We start from the raw sequence: 22,595 nt of genomic DNA on the forward strand, positions 1-22,595 counted from the left end.
AAAGCTTTGTACAAGAACTCAGAGCTAAAATTTTCAAGGTTTGTTTCAAAAAGTCTAACTCTGCCCAAGACACACTTTTTACCACGTACAATCTAAATGCCTTTTTTAGCCAATATAAAAATACAAGTCGAATTCCATTTATTATGACAACATGATCATATTGTTGGTTCAAACTTAAATGTAAACTTCTATAAGTAAGTATTTGCACAAACACACACTTTTTCCCTCCAACCAAATTCCCCCAAAGGTACATATACGCCTATAGTCAAGGTCAATTTATCTCTGGGAGATTGACTGTAAGACTCTTGAGCTACAGCTCTATTGACCTTGTTTTATCCTGTTTCGTAACTATCAAGAATTCTTGTTTTGTTGGTTATATGTGTTTGCCCTTTTTTGCTAGCACATCCGCAACACTAAAGATGACATACACTTTAAAAAAAAATTGCAATGATAAATTTGTTTAGCTGAGTAGAGAAATATTTAAATACTTGGATAGCGTAAGGTTGGACATATTGATTCTATCAAAGACAATTTCAGTTTGTTATTCTGTTCACTTATTGGTTTAGGTAGCTTCTGTAACAGTATTTAACACATAAACACAAATAAAACTGCTGACAAGAATATCTTTATGGGTGACTTTGCATTTGTTACAGAAACAAATGATTGGTCTTGCATCAACAAGCCACTCACCCCAATTGCAGAGTTCATATTTGAATAGGATTTATTTACAATATTACTTAACCAAACACACCTGCATTTTATATGCAGGGTGTGTGTATGTACAGTATAATGTAAACTTGCTCTCATGTTCTCTTCTGAAAGTAAAAGAAAAAAAAAACATTACAGAATTTCAACTGAAGGTTATTCAAGACCGTTTTGTGTAACATGTCAAATACATTCCAATATATTTTATAGTAAACATATTTCGAAATATTGGGTAGTTTGATACTCTTGGGACAATTAGAACATAATTTTCATTGATTACAACATAAAATACATTGTTTACAACAAGATAAGAGGTCACACTCCAGGATGGTCATATAATAAAAGACATGAAATTAAAAAAATATGATACAAAAGAATAGAAAGAAAAAGAGATGACTATTATGATAGACAATATTCACAAGGTAGAGCAGGTAGGCCAGCTTAAGTTGTAAGTGGATCAGAAAAATACTGCAATAACAGATATTGCAATGGGATTAATACAAAGTTTATGCAAAAATGAGGGTAAAGAAACAAAACGAACATACATTTTTCTGTACATAAGCAAGATATTTTTTTACAGTCTTGTGTGCTTGTCTTGGGTGGTGATGCATTTTGGGAAGAAACGGACTCTGAGCCTGTTTGTACTTGTTTGGAGGTACCTGTAGCGTCTGCCAGAGAGCAGCAGGTCAAAGAGGTGGTAGGCGGGGTGATTGGAGTACTTGATAATCTTAATGGCACTGCTGCAGAAATGGGTAGGGGGGGGTTATTTCACAGCATCCTTGAGACAGGGCAGTGAGCGAAATAATCTATGATTATTTGGTCTGTGTTGATGACTCTTTGTAAGGTTCTCCGGTCTAATGCTGTGCTCCCAGTATAGAACACCGTTATGCTGTATCCTAGTATGTACTTCACCATAGCACTGTAGAAGGACACCAGCAGCTTCTGTGAGAGGTTATTTTGGAATCACACTGTTAGGCATTCCCTGTGGAGTCCCTCAAGAGTCTGTGTTAGGATCTTTATTGTTTTTATTTTATATAAATGACTTGTGTAATGTAACATTAAAATTAAAACACATACTATTTACAGACGACACCACAATAATAGTCTCACATACACATTTACCACATTTAAATGCAGAAATATCTGTCAATGGATGGTTTGGTAAAAAACAAACTTCACTAAATGTACCGAAAACAAAAGTTATGGAATTTGAGAAATCCCCAAAAGACACTGAAATACAAATAAAGATAGGTAATGTACAAATAGAAACATTTAAAAAGTATACATTTCTCTGAGTAATTCTTAGGAAAGATATCAGTTGGATACCCCATATAAATAATATGGAATCCAAATTAGCAATGAAGATAGGAGTGATGAGGACATGCAGACACGTATTCGAGCAAAAAACCTTAGTATTATGCGCATTGCATTATTTTGGATTATTTAAGATACATATGGAATTAACAGAGAAGCACTAATTAAACTACGGAAAAAAAGCAGTTCGGATTGTGCATAATGCTCGGTACAAAGAACCAGTGGTTGGCCGTGAGAGCCTGCAAGGCCTTTTATGCTGGTCTAAAACAATTGTGGTATATGTTGGGCTTTTTTTGTGCTGTGCCCAGATGAAAAGCCACAAACACAAACAAACATACACTTTTGCAAATCTTCGTAGGGAAAAAAACACTGTACGTATTTATTTTACATTACATAAGGCTCACCTCGAGGGAGCTGACCTAATTGTCCAACATCTTGCTGCTAAGGATAACCCCAAAAAATAGAAACCTTGTGAAAGGCTAGGCAAATAAAAAGAAAAATGGTGCCTTTCTTGTGCTTTGTAGCACTAATTTTCAGATGCAATACAGCACCAAATAGTTGTCTCTTAAGATATCATAATTATTGATTGCTCTAAATTTCTTTCTGACAGTATATGCTACAAAGAAGACTCATACACAGCTGGCTGAGTTAACACAGTCTATTTTACTATTCCTCACTTGTAAACTTCTGCCCAATTGTTTCCTGTTCTTGTCTGGGATGCCACTTTATAGACTGCCTAGAAATTAGTAAGACATCAGGTGTATTGATAATTGATAATGTAAAAAAGTATCACTATAAGTTGCCGTATCAATATATTATCATTATATTGTACATGTATCAAAAGTTTTGTACTTAAGCTTATACGTCACAGCCCACATAAATTGAAAATGTACTGGCCTGGCGATGGGGGCCACAGGGCTGTTCTTGCCCAAGACACACCCCAGAAAATGGTGCCCCTACGATCCTAGTGGTTAAGGGATCCAACCAACCAACCAACCAACCAACCAACCAACCAACCAACCAACCAACACTTGTGCAGATTATTTTATTGTGTGCCAATTTTCTTTTAGACTCAATTAATATTCCTAGGACATTTAGGCTCTTTTAGGATGTTAACTGACAGTAGGCATTTGGGTTTTCTTTTTGTTTGTCATCAAAACGTCTTCCAGGCAGTACTTTGGCCACATCTTCTTTAATAATCCTTTTGACTTGGATATGTACAATATGATCGCAACCATCAGCTAATATTCTGTTTAAAAGCTCCAAAGAGAGGAATGCATCAGATACAAGGTTAATTGATCCAACAGATTGTAAAAACCTTTCCCAGGGGAGAAGTGTGCAAGCCGCCCCTTAATGATGAATCAGCTAAATCATTTTCATGTTCCATAACAATCTAAAAAAAATGCAAGAGACGACAGATAAGCATGTTTTGATACATACGATAATAATTGGGTAATGGTATTCGGATGTATTTGCTACCGGAATACTTTATGTTGTTTTTAGTGGAAGAAGAAGAAGGAAGAGTTTTTGAGGAATTCTGAAGTAGTGTTGATAGCAAGGTATGTCAAGTAAGCCTTAATGATTTAAACAGGTATCTGGAATCAGATTGTCTGTTGAGAACATAAGAGCTTTTAAGCAGCTGTGTGGTTTCCGTGTTACTGAATGGGAGACTGTTATCACCCCCATTCATGAAGCAGTCTCACAAGTGCATTTCCTACTTAAGTCTGGAACACTCTTAAATCTTTGAATAATGGTAGGTGTTTTGTATTTACTTCATGAGAATTAGAAATGGCTAACTAGGACTTGGTTCTGGAGAAGGGTTTTAGGGTTTGTTCCCAGAGGTTCAGAATCTTTCCTGGCTCACCTCCTGCATCCAGTTGGCGTTTTTTTCATCTTTATCAGCTCTTTACATACTGTCCTCTGTCTTTTTTTTCTTTGCCTTTCAGACATAGATTTGTGAAAACGGCATTTTACTAATACATCTTGTGTCTCACTGACATTTCCTGGATTCTGAATGCTAGCTCTGGGAAATTCTCCAATAATCCTTCTTTGCCAATTAAATAATAGGTCTACCTGAACCTTCTAACCTTGCATCAGAACCTTTTGTACAGAGCTGTGATACAAATATTTTTTGCTTCTGCTGGTCAACTATCACAGTGTTTTTCCTTTGGTGTTGAATACTGCAGTAAAAATGTCCACAGTGGCAGGACCAGAACGGAAACAGGACCCACTTGCGTTGCGTTTCTCACAAGTTTTATTGGAGGAAAGAGAAAGGGCGCGGGAAGCAAATCACTCTCGTACGTGGAAGTGGATCTTCCGTGGTGAGCGATAGCGGTGTCAGGGATGGAAAAAGCGGGTCGGTAGCAGGGACAGGAGAGCAAAAAACGTGGTCTGGGTCGGAAGCGAGTCGTAAGCCAGAATAGGAGAGAAGACATAGTCGGGGACAAAAAGAGGTCGAAAGCCGGGACGGGAGAGCAGACGTGGTTAGGATCAAAATTGGGTCGAAGCCGGGGACAGACGGGAGCAAAAAATTGGACAGGTGGGAGTCAGGGTCGAAAAAGGCTTGCCTAGTGTTTACTGAGGTTCGCAGACGGACTGACAAAAGGGGACAGACAGGACTGCGTTCAAATACTGATCGAGAGCCAATTAGAACCCGCGGCAGTTGGCGCCAAAAGAGTGGCACACCTGAGTCACACCAGTCATCATGACACACAGTCTCAATTTTGCTGCAACGTTATGTTTAGATGCCTCACCTGAACTCCTCCCTCTTGGTATAATTGATTAATTCTGATAAATCTGGTTTTCACTGTTTTTGCATATATTAAAAATCTACTGCCTCAAATTGTTGCTAAGACCTACAGACTTTTATGTCAAGTTCAAAAGCCCATAACTACTTGCGCCACGGATGTTGGTGTGAGTGCATTCTCTGATTTAATCCCATCACTTTGCCCTATTGATAAAAAATTAGTTTATTTCGGGATGAACACAACCAATCATTTAGGAATTTTCATATTTCACAAATGTCATCACAACACATGTGTAACAGGACCAATCATGAGCAATACAACACTAGCACTTTGCGTCAAACATTTTCAGATAGGGGGCAGATGATAATATGCATTAGCTTGCACCCTTTTCTTAGTAAATGAATCAATTCAGGATAAATTTCCTATGTAGGCATAAAATAATGTAAATAATCTGCAAAAAGAGCAAAGCCCTGCATTTAGGGTACTTATTGTGCAAGTCCTACAAGTATTAGTCACCTTTTTCAACTAGATTAATTGATCCCAAACCACTTTATCACAGAATAAAAAACGTTTATTTTAAATGCCTTCACATCAATCTTCTTAATGAGCTGATACATACCTCAGCTGTTCTGTCATGCCTTAGTCCGAACTCAGAAAGAGACCTACCTGGTAATGATTCCAATGCTTTTGTCTTTCGAGCTGTTTTCCCCTATTGCTAGCAAAATCAACAGTTGTGCTACAGCTATGATAATTACATGGTGTGTTCATAGTATGGTTCGGACAGCTAAAGTGATACCAGCAGGCCACATGCATCCTGCATACAGAGCTGTCTCATAAAATTAAATCAAAACATGTCATATCTTCTGGATTAATTACCTACATTTTTAACAGCAAAACATCAGACATTTAAAATCTCCATTAATGCACTCTGAGCTTTGTTAAGAATTATTTTGCATGGATTACTGCTTTGATGCGACATGCCATAGAGGCAATCCGTCCTGTGTTATTGCTGAAGTGTTATGGATGCTCATTATGCTTCAATAAACCTCTTTACACCATCCGTGCGATACCATTGGCAATTGTCATTTTGGGTCAGGGGGGCACTTTTGGCAGGAAAATTGCATCCCACCAAATACGACAAATATCAAACATATTTAATAACTATGGCTTTCGGTCACCGAATTCTACTCGGGAGTGAGCACAGGGTAAATTGGCGAGCTGCTCTTTTCCACAACGCATGAATTCTAAATGCAAAAATCTAGGGTGACATCCTCTGATGGATAAAATAGCCGATGTTTTTGCCAACGTTATATATTTCATAACAGGACCTTAACGAGAGTTTTGATGGTACTTTATTCAATATTTGCTACGTGATCACTATGTTTCATTTTTTTCACCCACAAATTAAGCAAAGTCCTCAATTTACACATCCAAATTGAACCACAGAGGACTTTAGCCATCAAACATACTACATTTATTATTGGGGTCATTTTCCAGTCGCTGGAGGTAATCCTCAATTTGGTCCGTTGCTATGGCAATTACCATTGACAATAGAAAAAAAAACACTTCTCACGTCAATATGCCTAAGACTTTTTAAGGGGTCTCAGTTTGCTTTCAAAACCAGTGTTTTTATGGCCTGATTCATTTTTAAAAAGGGTACCCATCCTTTTTTCCTGAGGACTCACTGTTTTGTTTATCTGGAACCTTTGTTAAAAGTCTGTAATATGAAGGAGTGTCTCACTAAAAACTGAATTTATTTCACCGTTTTTCTTTTTGCCAACTTGTGGCCAATAGAAAATCAGCTTTAGCAATACAAGTATGGAACCCCTGATGTAAAAGAAAGTACAAGTCTTGAAACTGTAGTGAGTAGACCCTTTAGAATTATTTATGTATTTATTTACGAATCAATTTTACAACCTTTTACTAGTCCTTATGAACATGGGTGTCTGTTAATTTAATTGTTTTTTTTGGTAAAAAAAAACAAAAACAAAAAACATTTATTTTGAAAGTTGACAATTATGAAAACAAATGCCTCTTTACTCAGTAGTTTTTCCTCTTTAAATACAGTTCTCCTTAAACTACAAAATAATTAGCGTAAGAATGACAATAAATTGTCTTCACCCTCTTAGCAAAACAGGAATAAATCACACATTGTCACAATGAATGAAACAAATCACTATTTTCTTTCCAGATGTAAATGAATGTGAGGTGGACAAAGGTGGCTGCGATGGATTTTGTTGCAACACCATCGGCAGCTTTTACTGCAAGTGTCCTGAAGGCAGTGAATTGGGGCCAGATGGCAAATCATGTCAAGGTAAGTTGATAAAAAGACATATTTTAAAAGATTAAAAGGACTTCTTTAATTAAAATTATTATTGTGTTTGTCATTATTAACAACATAGTGAACATTGTGAACTATATTAGACACGGAACTACAGCATAAACAAGTAATGTATGCCTAAAAAAGAAAAAAAAGACCAAACGATGTCAGGATAAATAGGTAGAATCACTTATAGGGCAGTGCCTGGAGAGTGGCCTAAGTTGCGCATCCATCCATCCATTATCTGCACCGCTTATTCTCAGTAGGGTTGCTGTCGCAGGACCGGACCAGATCGCAGGCAGCAGGCAGGAAGGGTGAACTCATTCGCGTTAACGATCAGTTACTTTTATTAAGGAAATACAAGTCGTCCAACACTCAGGGACAAAAACAAAAACAGGCTTACAGGCAAACAGGAACTTAGACTAGGAATACTCACAAAACAGGCTTTTACTCAGGACGGGCAGGTACAGGTTTCCTCAAGTCAAACAGAACAGAATAATGCAAAGTAATGCAATGAACCCCCAACCGGCAATCCCCAAAACCCGCCCTTAAGAAGCACACACGCAAATTAGAAAATCTGCTACAGCCGGTGCCAAGGGGGCGGGGCCAGCCGGTCGCCAAGGCGACCATGCTGGACATGACAGTTGCGGGGGTGCTGGAGCCCATCACAGCTATCCTCGGGCAGTGGGCAGGGTACACCCTTAACTGGTTGCCAGCCAGTCGCAGGCCACACAGGGACAGACAATTCGCAACAACGCATCTCTGGAATAAATTTGGACAGCATTGCAGGGACAAACACAACCCAATTTTAGACATGAATGTATTGACAAAATCAAGTCCATTACAGACCAGACCAGATTCAGCACAAAATCCAATGTCCACAAATGTGAGGCACTTGGTGGTCACAGTATGGCAAAACCATTACTAAAGCTAAAAATAAATAGAAGAGGTGAAAATAAACTGTGAATAGCTCGGGCAGCCAGTAAAGAGAGGCCAGAATCGATTAATGGCCTCGCTTCAATGAGCAGAAAGAGGTTAACAGTGGCATTTTGTAATGACAATGGACATGCTTCACGGTAACCAACAATGAAGGTTTCTATTAATCCTGATTGAAGTTCAATGTCAATATATGCTCTATAACAAAGTTTTTCAACCCTTTTTTGAGCCAAGGCATATTTCTTTCATTTAAAATATCCCCCAGGACACCATCAGCTGAAAAAGTGGAAAAAAATACCAATCTTATGTTAACAATATAACTGTTTTTTTAACATAGAAGAATCACCTTATATTATAATGTCTCGGATCGGAATCAAATAAACACTTAAGGGCTCTCACGTTTACCTTTGCAGTGTTTCTACTCCACGTTTTTAATTTAAAGTGAAGGGTGTTTTGTTTGGAGAGGGTGTTTAAGCTTAGTTGGGATCGTAGCACTGTTGGAGAGCTTTTCACCATATACAAAGCAGAACGAAACAGGTGCTATTGTATCTCCGGTAAAAGTAAATCTAAATGAGAGATGGCTTTCGTTATATTGTCTTGCACCAGGCACTTTGCAGGACTTCGTGCTTTCGTTTGACTTTGATTCCTACCCTTTATCTGGGTCCAAATTTTGACCAGGGTCCAGTTCAGATTCAGCATTTTTCCTTTTCAAAAACCGTATCCATCACTTTTACTGATATCCTGCTATTCACCTGTTGCTGCAAAATGCTTGCTTTTATGATCGACCATAACACCAATCAACAGCAACACGTTTCTTAATCACTGATCAAGCAATAGGTGAAAAGCTCAGGCAACAGGGCCGTCTCCACATTTGAATAATATTTTGTTGTGACAAAATACAGGACAAAGCGCACAATGAAAATAAATATCAAATAAGGTAATAAATGAATTAACAAATAAAATGCCAATTTAAATAAATACCAGAAATGAATACATTGCATTTATGTCCTATATTTACGTTTTACGTGATTTTTATATTTGTTCTTTTAATTATATGCCATATCATTGTAGGTATTCATTTATTCCTACATTTATTGCTACATATGGGGGAATCCGTCCTCCATGTGAAAGATGGAATCTATCAAAACAGCATAGGGGTTACATTTGTGGTACAAATGTAAAGAAATATCTAGACGCAGTTGTTTTGTATAATTTCTAAATGAACATGAGTAACACACAAGTCAAATCAAACTAATTTCTACACTTAATACACGTTGACATCTGTGTTCAGATGTCAATGAATGTGAGGAGCTTAATGGAGGATGTCAGCAGGCATGCATCAACACACCCGGTTCTTATCATTGTGAGTGCGGGGAAGGATTCCGTATGCATACTGATGGTCGAACTTGTATTGGTAAGTATCAGGCTGCAAAAATAGACATAGTTCAATGGAAAATAACAACTGAATGTATCACATTAACTACAAACAATAACAATTTTAGTAGAAACTTGGGGTTGTAAACCTTTTTCAAGATTAAACATACCGTAAATTCCGGACTATAAGCCGCTACTTTTTTCCCAAACGTTCAACCCTGCGGCTTATTCAGTGATACGGCCAATTTATGTAATTTTTCTAACGGCCGCCAGCGGCGCTCGAGCACAAAAGGTAAGATTTAGACCGCTAGAATATATGTGCCGAGGAAGACTGCAACTTCTTAGCTTGTGCACAAATTAAATTAGTGTAAACTTACCCTCATCATGCAAATTGCAAAAAGGAAAGGCACATGACGCAGCTTTCAAGCTATAAGCAATCGAGCAATCCGATAAAGAAAGAAACATAGCTATTGTACATAAAAATTACTTTACGAGCGTGTTGCTAGCGTGTTTTGGAATATGTTTTGGAATAAGGGAGCATGGGGCGACGTCTACATGACAAAGTTTCCTTCTGTTACTGAGGGAGACGACTTTGATGGCGTCAGTTATGAGGAAGATGAGGACGGTTCACCGTGATTTTTAAAAGTTCGGTATATTTTTTTAACAGACCTGTTTACTGTTTTGCGAGCGTGTTGCTAGTAGCGTGTTGCTACCTGTCACAGTCACGGTTTGAGATGAAAGTTATATTACTATTATTAAAGCTTTGAAAACTCTCTCGATGTACCGTCTTTCTTTATAAATATGTGTAACCATGTATAATATGTATTTGCAACTGTATATTTTTGTAATGTATTTATTTTAGAGACTTATTCTGATATGTTTTCCATGGGCGAATCAACAAGAAGGGGCGAAAACAACGGGGGCTGACGGGAAGTGAAGTAAAGGTGAGACGTGTTTTTGGACGCAGCGGATAATAGTGGATATATATTTTTCCCACTCTTACCTTTGGAAATATAGACTTTTTTTCCTTGGATTACTTTCAACGGGACCCAGACTCTGCAGGTCTGCATCAAACCTTAAGTACCAGTATCATTTTCCGTTCATTTTGCTGGCTGTGGTGTTTTTGGACTGTGTACTTTATATTCAGTTACAATAGCGGGATTAAAGTCGGATTTGGGTTATTTTTGTGATTGTGTTACATGTTTTAATGTTGGACGCATGCGGCTTATATACAGGTGCGGCTTGTGTAAGTATAAAAGCAGTTTTCCTCTTAAAATGTGGTGGGTGCGGCTTATAATCAGGTGCTCTCTATAGTCCGGAATTTACGGTACTTCGTTTTTCTGATATTGTGAAGGTCTACCCTTTTTAACTGCATTCCTCAAATACCCTTCTCAGGTTATTATAGGTTGATAATAAGTACTTTTTTATGCTATTTTAGGTTGTAATTATCATGTGTCGGGCTAAAATAGGCTTACATGCCGTTAATGATAGATAGAATGATGAATTCAGTATTATTATTGAGAATTTATCATGCATCTAAAGACATTGCTCAAGTCAAAAGGTTTTTGCCATTTAGAAAACTGAAACTACCAACAAGGACGTAAGTATGGGGTTGGCATTAATCGTGTAACCGAAAATGAGTACTAAAAAGCATAAGGAAGAACACAAACTACTGACACTTAAAGTGGCCAAACCACAGAATGTTTTTCTTATTATTTTTTGCCCACCCTTTTGTAAGGTTTCGTGTTTTTGAATACCCATAACAGCAAGATGACGGACAATTATATAAGTTCCCTCTAGGTAAGGATTATGTTATGTAAAATAAATACAAATTTCTTCACTTCCAACTATTCCCCAAAAAATGCACATATAGGATGGTTTTTAATGACTTTTTTTAACCACTGTCCCTTGAAGTCAGGGATGTTAAACTCAGTTTGGCTCTTGGGCCAGATCCAGACCTTCTGTTCTGAGGCTAGACAGATCAGTAAAAAAATGTCAACTCCAAATTTTTAACTTTGTTTTTCAGTTTTATGCTTCATCATCCACCCTATATTAGTAAGCTCCCCTAAATGTTCTATTCACAGATGACAAGAAATCTTTACCAAACACACAAACAATGGGGAAAAATAGTTTTAGAATGTGTTTACTGCTTTTATTTTAATGTGAATGCAGTTTTACATCTGAACCAACTCACAGCTAACATTTTGTTGGCTTTGTAGACAATTGGAGTGTTTAGGAAGTTGAATGGTGTGTGATTTTAACACAAAATGGGACACATTACTAATATTTTATTTTGGAAAATGTCAAGTTTGGGTAATCAAATAACCAATATCAATATGTAACATTTTTGCTAAAGGACCAGATAGATTCGTTGATTTAAATTGCAATAGATTTGAGATCCAGGAATAGAACAACAGCATACTCCTGTTTAAAGTACATAACATGGCCAAACAAAACAGTATACAGTACAAATACAAATATGAGTTTTATTGTGCAATTATTTCATTCATCACTCTCTTGAATATTGACACAGTGAGACAGAGTTTGAGGATTGGTTGTGCCTGTTTAAGTCATTAGTTTTCCTCAAAGAATATTCTCATAAAATCTCAGCCACTGAGGTGCTGTTTTTTGGGGTTGAATTCACTTGACACTTAATCATTTAATCATTTAAGGAAAAAGTCAACTTACACCTAATTAAATAGGTCACACACATGCAGGAATGAATGGGACGATTCAGAGAGAGGCAAACAAACAGTGATGCACCATTTAGGAAAGGGGTTAGGGACGGTGCCACACAATACAATGGGTGCCACATATTCTGTGTATATCCTGGAATCAACATCATTTCTAGTACAGTCACACGTGTCTTTTTTGAATTGAAGCTCTCAACTCCTGCTCAGTATTTAATGGAGGTTGTGAGCACACATGTCGAGACCTGGGTAACAATCACTACAAATGTGAGTGTCTGAAGAACTTCAAGCTCAAGGCGGATGGGCGACACTGTTTATGTAAGTTACTTGCCCTAATATATCCACCAGACCCTGAAAAAAACAGTCTGTAAATCAACAAAATGCTGATGATGGAATGAACATATGTGGGTCACATCCTCAAAACTTGTATGTGACAGTGCGGGATCCCTGCAAAGAGAAAAATGGAGGCTGTGTACAGCTGTGTGAGTCAGTGGAGGGCCGTGCTCAGTGCAGCTGTCGACCTGGTTTTTCTCTGGCTGATGATGGCAAGAACTGCGAAGGTTAGGAATCAAACACTTAACGTGCACTTCACGTGGTTCTGCAAATTCAATGATAAGTTTCGAAGTATTTCATTAGGTTTTCAACCTGTAGACCAGTAGTGTCAAACATAAGGCCCTCGGTCGGCCAAAACCAATGACTTGCATCCAGCCCACGAGACAATGCTGAGAGAAACACAAAAGGAAAAAGAAGACGCATCTTATCAGACAATGAGCTCAAATTTTAAATCGTCCGCTGGATTTCACACAGTAAATATTTTACTTCCAAAATTAAATAAAAATCTGAAAAAAAAAACATATTTCAAGATTCAGCTTTCAAAATTGAAACTGGCAGTTAACATAGCAAACATACACAAATAACTTTTTGAAGCTCCCAGATCCTGGTATCAGTATTCCTAGCCAATGGCGGTACTAAACATGCTGTTGTGTCTTTGCTACTAAATGAGTCTCATGTACCAGCATGCAGTCATTCGTTCATCAACATCTTGCTAACTTATTTGAAAGCATAACACCTTTTTAGCAATATTCAAAATTTTGAGTTGCATTTTGTTTTTTTCCATTATCAATTTTCTTTAGCACAACTTGCCTAATGCACAAAACTGAGGTTAATCAAAATGGTTCTTCAATAGATCAATTCTATGTGATGCAAGTTTAGATACACAAGACCACAAATCCCAATTTGATTTACCAATGCATTCTTGTGAACAAAGGTGCGTCTTAAGTCAAGATTTAAACACTTCCACTGAGGTTTCAGATCTTATCTCAGAGGGCTGAGCATTCCGCATTACAGGTGTCCGAATGGAAAATGCAGATTTCTTCTTGGCTCTTGTAGATAGATAGATAGATACTTTATTCATCCCCGAAGGGAAATTCACAGTAATCACTAGTGGACCAGCATTTTCAGAGGGAAGGCTAAAAAATTCAAAACATCTCCATGGAAAATCTTGAATTATTTTGTGAATGTTATTTTATCAGCATCTTTTTTTACACTACAAGCATTTCCCTTTATTTCCTGTTCCCAACAGACATAGATGAGTGCAACTCAGGTCATGACAAGTGCTCCCATGGCTGTATCAACACTCTGGGCTCATTTCGCTGTATGTGTCATCCGGGTTTTGAGCTTGGTGCAGATGGGAAACGTTGCTACCGTGAGTAAAGATACAATTTTCTCTACTGGAGACTATAAATAGCAGAAGGAACTGAATTATTAGGCCACCAGTGGAAATTTTAATGACAGTACATTCTGGATGAAGAGTTGCAGTTTGTCTAAAATTCACGAATCCTTTGCTCTCATTCCAAACTAAACTCATTTTTCTAACTGTTTTCTTTCCGTGGATATGTCCATGGTTGAACTTTAAGGCATCGAGATGGAGATTGTTAACAGCTGTGAGAAAAATAATGGAGGCTGTTCTCATCAGTGTGAGCACACCACCAATGGACCACTTTGCTCCTGTTATCATGGCTACCAGTTGGAACAGGACAGAAAGACCTGTGTTGGTAAGAATGTCATTTAACCAAAGGTACTCTCTACTTTGTGCCAAACTTTTCAATGCAATGCTGTGTGCATGCTTCAGACAGTGATGAGTGTGCCAATGGGGAATCCTGCTGCAGCCACTTTTGCAGAAACTATCCAGGCGGCTACGAATGCAGCTGCAAAGCTGGCCATACACAAAACCCAGACGGTTGCGGTTGCGACGGTAAGAATTTGGAATTGTTAGCCAGCCTTTGTTATGCTCTTTTTTGTAGCGCCGCACTGCGATGCTGCAGGCAAATCCCAATGCAAAATCAAGTAACAAGCAATTCCAGATTTGTGAGAAACAACAGAAATCATGTGAAACTTACTTGGTGTAAAGTTCCAGTAGTTGTTTCTAGGCAAAAAATAAAAACGTTTTTTAAAATATATAGCTCAGGAGGTAGAGCGCTCGTCTTGGGATCCCAGTTCGAATCCCGGCTCGTCCGTGTTACATGTCGAAGTTTCCTTGGGTAAGACACTGAACCCCTAATACCCCAATAAGCAGGTTAGCATCTTACATGGCTGCAATACAAACCTGCCATTGGGAAATGTGGAGCACATTGTAAAGCGCCTTGGGAAGTCATTGACTTGAAAAGCGCTATATAAAAATGCAGATCATTTCTTTAACATTTTATTCTGCCAGCAAAAAAAAAGACTTATTCTCAATATTCGTTAGCAGAATGAAAAAACTGATAAAAAATACTTTTTCTTATTATGAAAATGGAGTGACCAGGATTTACTTCCAGTAGAATGCAGCACAAGGAAAACACACAACAAGACAACCAGAGTGGAGATGAAAGAAAAACTATGATGTATGGAGCACCATGCTTAAACAGAATTGAACATTTTTCAGTTTCAGCATTTCAGGTAGTCCAAAACAAGCCACAACGTATCAATCCTATTCCCTCATCAAACGATTTAAGAAACAAAACGCATTTGCTAAATCCCCCATTTGTGACATTAATTATTTTGGTGTAAGTGATAAAGGTTTAAATATGCAGTAAACCGTTGTTTATCACGTGGATTACGTTCGAAAAAGAACCCGTGATAGGATGAATCTGTCAAGTAGTTTTTTTTTTATTTTTTTATTTTCACTTATTATAAAATTAGATACTCTATTACATGTCGAAACCAAATAATACGCCTTTTTTACAGACCCAGGCAATTGTTTAAGAAATAAAAGTCCTGTATACAGGTACATTATAGGGTACCAATACCTACTCTCTTTAGGAATGTTTAGCCAATGAAATAACACAATGAAAGATTAAAATCCATAAATCAGCGAGACAGTGAAAGGTTACCGCTTTACAGTGAGGGATTTCTGTATGCAGTAACTGGAAAAATAGTCGTTATCTGTAATTGTTTCCTTTTTCTTTTGGAACAGATATTGAGAAAACAAGTGTTTATTACTTTACAGTTTCAATTATTTAGTCTGGAAAAGAACAAATGATACACAAAATGTGCTTCAGCACCTGGCATTACTTTAGCACGCCTGTTTCAAGATAGTGTGTCTTTATTTTTCAAAGAATTAAGGGTTATTAAAAAATTACAAATTGTTTGATTTTTTTTTTGGGTGTTATGTACAGAAACCTGCTTATAGTACAACCCCTTTCATAATGTTTTGTACTTTTCCATCACCCAAAAAGATATCAATGAGTGCCTGGCAGAGACTTCAGGCTGCGACCATGGCTGTGTCAACACACTGGGAACATACGAGTGCTTTTGCCGGCAAGGTTTCCGCTTGGCTCAAGATCAGCACACTTGCATCTGTCAGTAACTTTCGCTTACCTTGATAATACATTTTCAAATACATTTTTAGGGTATATATTATTTTGGGGGCTATGTACTGCATTTTATTTATTCTTACGATTATAACAATGTGACTTAAGAAGCATAAATTTAGAATTGTATGGAGGACCAATTCTGCCATGTGTAGAAATAAATGTATGGATAAATAAACACGTACAAATATATGCCATATAAAGAAACAAACACATGAATTAGTCACGTCATATCTAAATATATTACATGCAATTATTTCATATATTGAATGTATATTGTCATTTATTTTGTCATTTCTTTATTCTGTTGTTTATTTTGTTGTGCATTTGATTGTGTATTTTGCTGTTGTCGTTTATTTTATTGTGTATTTTGTCAGGAATTTTGTAGTAGATTTTGTCCTGTATTTTGTTGTGTATGTTGTCGTGCATTTGATTTTGTATTTTGATAAGTTGGTTAGATATTTTGTCGTGTATTTTGTCACAACGAAATGTTATCAAATTGAGGAGGTGGGTCAAACTGCCTGAGCTTTTCACCCGTTGGTTGGTTTAATGGCTTATTTGTTCATCACTGATCAACCAACGTGTGAAAAGCTTAGCCACTTTGACCCGCATCCTCATTTGAATCACGTTTTGTTGTGACAAAAACACAACAAAATAAACGACAAAATACATGACTAATTCCTTGACAAAATCCAGGACAATATACCTGACAAATTACGCGGCAAAATACTTGACACAATACATGACAAATATATGACAAAATACCTGACAAAATACGCCAAAAGAGATAACAAAGTAGGGGATAAAATACGTAACAACAAAAAAAACAATACAAAATACACGACAAAATAAATGGCAACATAAATAAAAAATATATAATACAATAAATAATTGACAAACTAAATGACTAAACATATGTCAAAATGGTCAAAAGGTCATATATTAGTTATACGAGATGTATTTATGTGGAGCTTGAATGTTCTCCCCGTGCTTGCGTGGGTTTCCTCCGGGCACTCCGGTTTCCCCCCAAATTCCCCAAAAATGCATGTCCGGTTAATTGACCAGTTCAAATTGTCCTTAGGTGTGAAAGAGCGAGTGAATGGTTGTGTGTCTCTGGGTCCTGCAACTGGCTGGCATCCAGTTCAAGGTGTCCGCTGCCAATTCCCAAAGATAGCTGGGATGGGCTCCAGCACCCCGCGACCCTACTGAGGATAAGCGGTGCAGATAATGGATGGATGGATATATACAATTCCAGCAATATACTCAAGATTAAATCATTCAAAATTGTTGTCTTTTGACAAATTATTGTTAACGTGGTCATTTTGCATTGTCTTTATTAGCTTTGTATGATAGAGATCTGGTGGACGAAGAAGACGAGGAGGAAGAAGATGAAGAGCAGCTAGAAGTCTACAAGTTGCCCGATTTGTTCTATCGTAACGTTCCTCAACTTCTCCACTACACAGCAGCACTTCATTCCCGCCATGACAGTGATGATAATGATGATGATGATAATAATGATGCTGATGACTCTCAAGAAGGGTTTGAAAACCTCAAACATCATGAAGAATACAGATCGGACAACCAAATCGGTACAATTAAAGCAAGTGCAGTGGTACCTCGTTATATGAGCACCTCTAAACATGAGAATATCGGTATATAATTAAAAAAAAAAAAACTTTTGTCGCCATTACTTACAGAAGAGGGGATTCCCAATCCCAGCCCCCTCGATCCGCCCCTTTTAGATGCCCATGCAGGGGATACAGTGGGAAAATTATTGTTTTCTGCAGGAGCACACGGATGTAAGCCCCCCTCCCAAAAATCGAAACAAACTACTCCAGGCAAAACAAATGAAAAAAATGTGCTGAGTTTTTTTGTGTGTAAGTTCATTTAAACGGTAACTTTAACTTTATGTGTACATTAAGTGCTTAAGTATCATCAAGAGTCTCTGTCTCATACCTGGTAACCTCCACCAACTGCTCATCTTATTAAGGATTGCGAATCCTCCTTATTAAGAGATAATACAATTTACGGACAACGCACCACCTATTTACTAACAGTAACGCAGACAATGTAGAGGACTGCGACAATATTAGCAATCTAGAATGACGTCACTTACTACCAGTAACAGGAAAACTGGATTACGTCCGGAATGGTTGCGACAAGATTGGTCTTTAAAAGAAATGTTTGTCCAGTATAGAAATTGTTGTACGGCGTACACAAAGTGAAATTATATAAAAACAACGTATAAAATATGTTGAAAATATATAAGTTGGTAACCTCTGTAAATCCTCCTTGCAACAACCCCCTTACTCCGCACCACTACGGCACTCATAATAAACTCGCATTTTAATTTGGTTTATATCATCATATAACTGTATTATTTATAATTCCTTATTATTTGAACATGTTTTTAGCAATCAGGGGGTGTGTATTTTAGCTGTTCCTTTGGATGCTTTTGGGAGGACAGGAGCGGACTAATTAATTCATAATTACATCATATTGGAAAAATGTGGTCGTTACACTTGCAATTCGAGCTACAAGCACAATCCTTGAACACATTAAGCTCGTAAAAAAGGCACCACTGTACGCATTATTTGTGTGTATCTTTTGTGATGGTTAAAAAAAAAAAGAACTTTTCATTTTTATCAGTGTGTCTGAATAACTCCTTTGGAGAAGACTGCATTTGGAAATGCGAAGACTGTGTCCACGGACACTGTGGTGAAAACAAAGATGGATGTGAATGTTACCCCGGATGGATTGGCGTTATCTGCAATGAGAGTAAGTTCAACAGTTTATGACATTTGGATGGATTGCCTCGAGCATCTGCGTTTTTCATCGCAGATCATTGGCACTACTTTTCAGTTTCCGAAGTGCTTTATAGATTTTTTTTTCGTGTTGCTTTGACGTCTCAAGTGAGATACTAGTTTAAGATTTTCTTTCAGGCTTTTTTCAACCAGTTCTCCCTATGTAAAATTGATTTCCCCTGGCAATGCAGACAATATTTCACTGGAAATATTTTAGTTACGAGAGGTTATCAAAAATTTCCAGTGACAAAAGTTTACTTATGAAACTTTTTTTTGGGTGTTCCACGGAATCTGAAATTTCCAAAAGGACAGTGTATGATTTTAGTGCTATCAAGTGGTGCATTTAATTATTTTTAAAACCTGCAATTAACATCACTTTTAATAGTTATCACATTACAGAAACTACTCCAAAATGTTACCTCATATGGGACCCTTCCTCAAGATTTCAAATCAAATGAAATTTATTTGTAAAGCACTTTTCAGGCAATACATTGCAACTCAACGTGCTGTATAAAAACATTCCTTTTATATTTTGTAATAAATACATTTATGTATATTTCCTTTTTTGTTTTTTAATTTTCCTCATGTTGAGGTTTTTTTTTTACGTTTTTCCTTGATCTTATGCAGGTTTCAGATTTTCTAATAGTGGTCTGTGCAGCAGATTGACAATTTTTGTGTTTAAGGGCTGTACAAATAAATCTGACTTGGCTTTATCCGAACATAAAATGCACACATGTATAACGCACATCCCTAATCTGTGAGAAAAAGATCGCCATAACATTTTGTTTTACTTTTTGTCTGCTAAAATTAAGCATTGTAATTGACAAGGGTTAGGCAAGTTGGCCAGGTGTTGAAGATAGTGTGCATCCGGGCCTTTTGTGCAATAGTATGCCCCAGCGGCAGTGTTGTGGTGTGTGATGTCATATTACACATGCGGAAGTTGAATATAGTTCACTGGAGAATACACTTATGTTCTCTGCCCATTTATTTTTATTATTACAGTTTATACACATACAAACACCGGGGTGTGGCGGCTGCGAATGTGCAGCAGGTAGCGGTTGCAGCAGTGCATTGACCTCCGTTATTTGGTGCCATCTAAGCATTATGTCCCGTCCCTCCAACCCGGATGATTTCTTTTCCTGCGTTTCTGCCCGCAGCAGCCCGTCTAAGTGATTTGGATAACAATAGACTGTAATTGGATGGAGGGATGTGGTTACACTAAATGTTTTGCATTTGTGGTCAGCGATAATTGTGCAAATGCCGTAGTTAATTACCGGAATACACCTGAAAGTGTCACCCCAGCCCTCATTTATAACACACACCCAAACTTGAGTTATTTTTATGTAAAGAAAAATGCGCATTGCACTCAAATAAATACGTATATATAACATAGGTTTCTCAAGGCTGACATTTTTTCGTCACCCACTTTCTGATATTTTTTGCGAACTTGGTAGCTGTAATATGCGGACTACAGAGCGGACCTGATTATAAGCCGCCCCCAGTACATTTCTAAAAGAAAATCTATTTTCTACCTACATAAGCCGCACCTGTCTATAAGCCACATTTGCTCACAGTGAAACATGAGATATTTACAAAGAAAGACGGTACACAGAAAGATTTTTCAAAGTTTTAATATTATACCTTAACTTTCCTTTCGAAACTGTGACTGCGACTCGGCAATAACACAACAGCAACATAGTAGCGCTGACAGTGTCGTTTTAACAGAAATATACCAGGTTAAATCACTGAGAGACGGAAATAACACAACAGCACAACGTTAACACTCACTAATAGGTCTGGTTACAAAAACATACAAAGACATAGTCACTGAGCTGTCGTCATCTTCCTCCTGTGCACTCAAACCATGGAAGTATTCCCCGTCGATTCCTCGACACACCATCTCTCAGTCTCTTTTTCTTTGTCGTGTCAGTGTCACTCTCATCCATAGGCAAAGTCACTCTTTCATCCCGCTGCCGTTTGGAGGGTCTTACCATTGATTCATTTATGCCAAGTTTAGGTGCAGCAGCTCTGTTTCCTTCTTCATCGGCCAGCTCGATTGCTTTTAACTTGAAAGATGCGTCATATGCATTTTCCATGATGAAGGTCTTCCTTGACACATTTATTCCACCTGTCGCACTCTTACTTTTAACGGTTAGGCGCCTATGGCGGCCGTTAGAAAAATTGCATAAATTGGCCGCATTATTGCATATGCCGCAATGTTGAAATCTTGTGACAAATGTTGTGGCCTATTGGTGGTGTTTGCAGCTCGCTTTGGGCCAAAAGCACAGCTGTTCCCTGCAGGTGATCATTAACCACTCTTGTACATCATCTTTGCTCTCGCAATTTTTGTAGTCTCGCTCCTCGGTTGCAGCTAGCCTACTCAATGGCTGTCATTTGGGACGATGCTTCTTTGCCCGCTCGCTCAAAATAATAATGTAGTTAAGGGAAGTGGTCCTGATGGAATCCATATAACACAAGCTCCAAGAATATTAGATTATGTTTGTTCACGACTAGATAGCTAAATACTAAATATCGCATTCTGCCCTTTCAAACCATACTTTATTTATGTTATGAGACTGACAGTGTCCAGCTTGGCAATAAAGTGTTAGGCAGAGTACACACGGTTGCACCATGAAACGAATATGCAGAATATTTGGCACAACTATTTTTCTATCCTTCAAATGGTTGTTTTTGGCCAGAGATATCTGCATGTAAACACAAAACCATCACCTCTCCACCTCTTGGGCTTATCCATCTGTTAGTTATATTTGAGCTACCAATAGAAGTGTCCAGCATTGGAGTGAGATAGCTTACTGCATTCATCGGTCCAGACCTATATATCAAAACCCGTCAACTCTCCTGCATGGTTTCAGGTTTGTTTATGGATGTTATGGACAGAAAAAGCACCAGGGGGAATCTATCGGAGAGTCACTGTAGCTTACCAAGGCCAAAGCCTAGAACAGTCAGGAATCCAAAGATGTTCATTGCTGGAATTCAAAGCAATGGTCCACTCTTCCCATGCATTCCTGTGATTACTGACTGTCTGGTTTGAATTTTGCTGGTTCTCATGAATGGAAAAATACGAGGAAAAAGTATTTAAGAGTGTCACATTTTATTGCAGAATATACTTTAGACTATATACAAAATATACACACTCATAATTGTGCATTATACTTTTTGTATGCATAGTCAATGGACACCATGTCCACATCATCCTGTATGCAATCTAGATAAGAATTTCTATTTTTTTTTAAAATGAACAAGGGCTTGAAGCAACTTGAAGTATTTTAAGAAAAACAGACTGCATCCTCATTTATACATACAGTAAATATCAGTTCATAGTCTCGATAGTCGACTTTTCTCCTTCTGAAAAGGAGTTGAACTGTTAGTAAAAAAATATGAATATAATGAATATTGCCAATATTTTAACTACCATTTCCATGAAGTCACAGATTTGTGGCTTCCGTAAAACTGGAGTCAGTCTTGTGAATCGTGAAAGCCCTGCAAAATAAATCTGATGAAAGTGCTCTTCAAAACTAATGAGAGATTAGGACTGTGCCATGGGCATTGTTTCGTTGTCCAATCCTTGGTGAATGTACAAGTAGTAAATACAGATAACCCTTTCTAATCAGGGATACTAGAAGCTAACTTTCCTCTTAGACAAATACTAATTTCAATAGTGAACTCTTGAGTAATCGTTGATACTGATTTCAAGTACCAATACCAATTTAATACAGTATAAAATAATCATGCCTCTGCAAAAAAACAGCAGATATACTTAAAGAAATACCGAAAAAATGTTTTTTAATCATTTATTTTGTTAATATTAGTTTCTTATTCCAATTTATCATGAA

General features: G+C 37.5%; 1 protein-coding gene across 3 annotated transcripts in view; it reads left to right on the top strand.

The window, feature by feature from the left end:
* egfem1 (EGF-like and EMI domain containing 1) overlaps nt 1-22,595 on the top strand; it is an 88,525-nt gene that overhangs the window by 8,551 nt on the left and 57,379 nt on the right. For all 3 annotated transcript variants that reach the window (XR_015851606.1, XM_088346452.1, XM_088346453.1), the window contains 10 exons: nt 6,958-7,080; nt 9,314-9,436; nt 12,279-12,404; nt 12,524-12,646; nt 13,669-13,791; nt 14,003-14,140; nt 14,218-14,340; nt 15,803-15,925; nt 17,278-17,526; nt 18,587-18,715. Coding sequence is in view for 2 of the 3 variants with exons in the window: in XM_088346452.1 (XP_088202578.1) it covers nt 6,958-7,080; nt 9,314-9,436; nt 12,279-12,404; nt 12,524-12,646; nt 13,669-13,791; nt 14,003-14,140; nt 14,218-14,340; nt 15,803-15,925; nt 17,278-17,526; nt 18,587-18,715 (1,380 nt within the window). In the remaining variant the exon portion in view is untranslated. The remainder of the gene's footprint in view (nt 1-6,957; nt 7,081-9,313; nt 9,437-12,278; nt 12,405-12,523; nt 12,647-13,668; nt 13,792-14,002; nt 14,141-14,217; nt 14,341-15,802; nt 15,926-17,277; nt 17,527-18,586; nt 18,716-22,595) is intronic.

Source organism: Urocampus carinirostris, chromosome 10 (genome assembly GCF_059441175.1).
Source record: "Urocampus carinirostris isolate Australia breed hairy pipefish chromosome 10, RoL_Ucar_1.0, whole genome shotgun sequence".
Taxonomy (NCBI): domain Eukaryota; kingdom Metazoa; phylum Chordata; class Actinopteri; order Syngnathiformes; family Syngnathidae; genus Urocampus; species Urocampus carinirostris.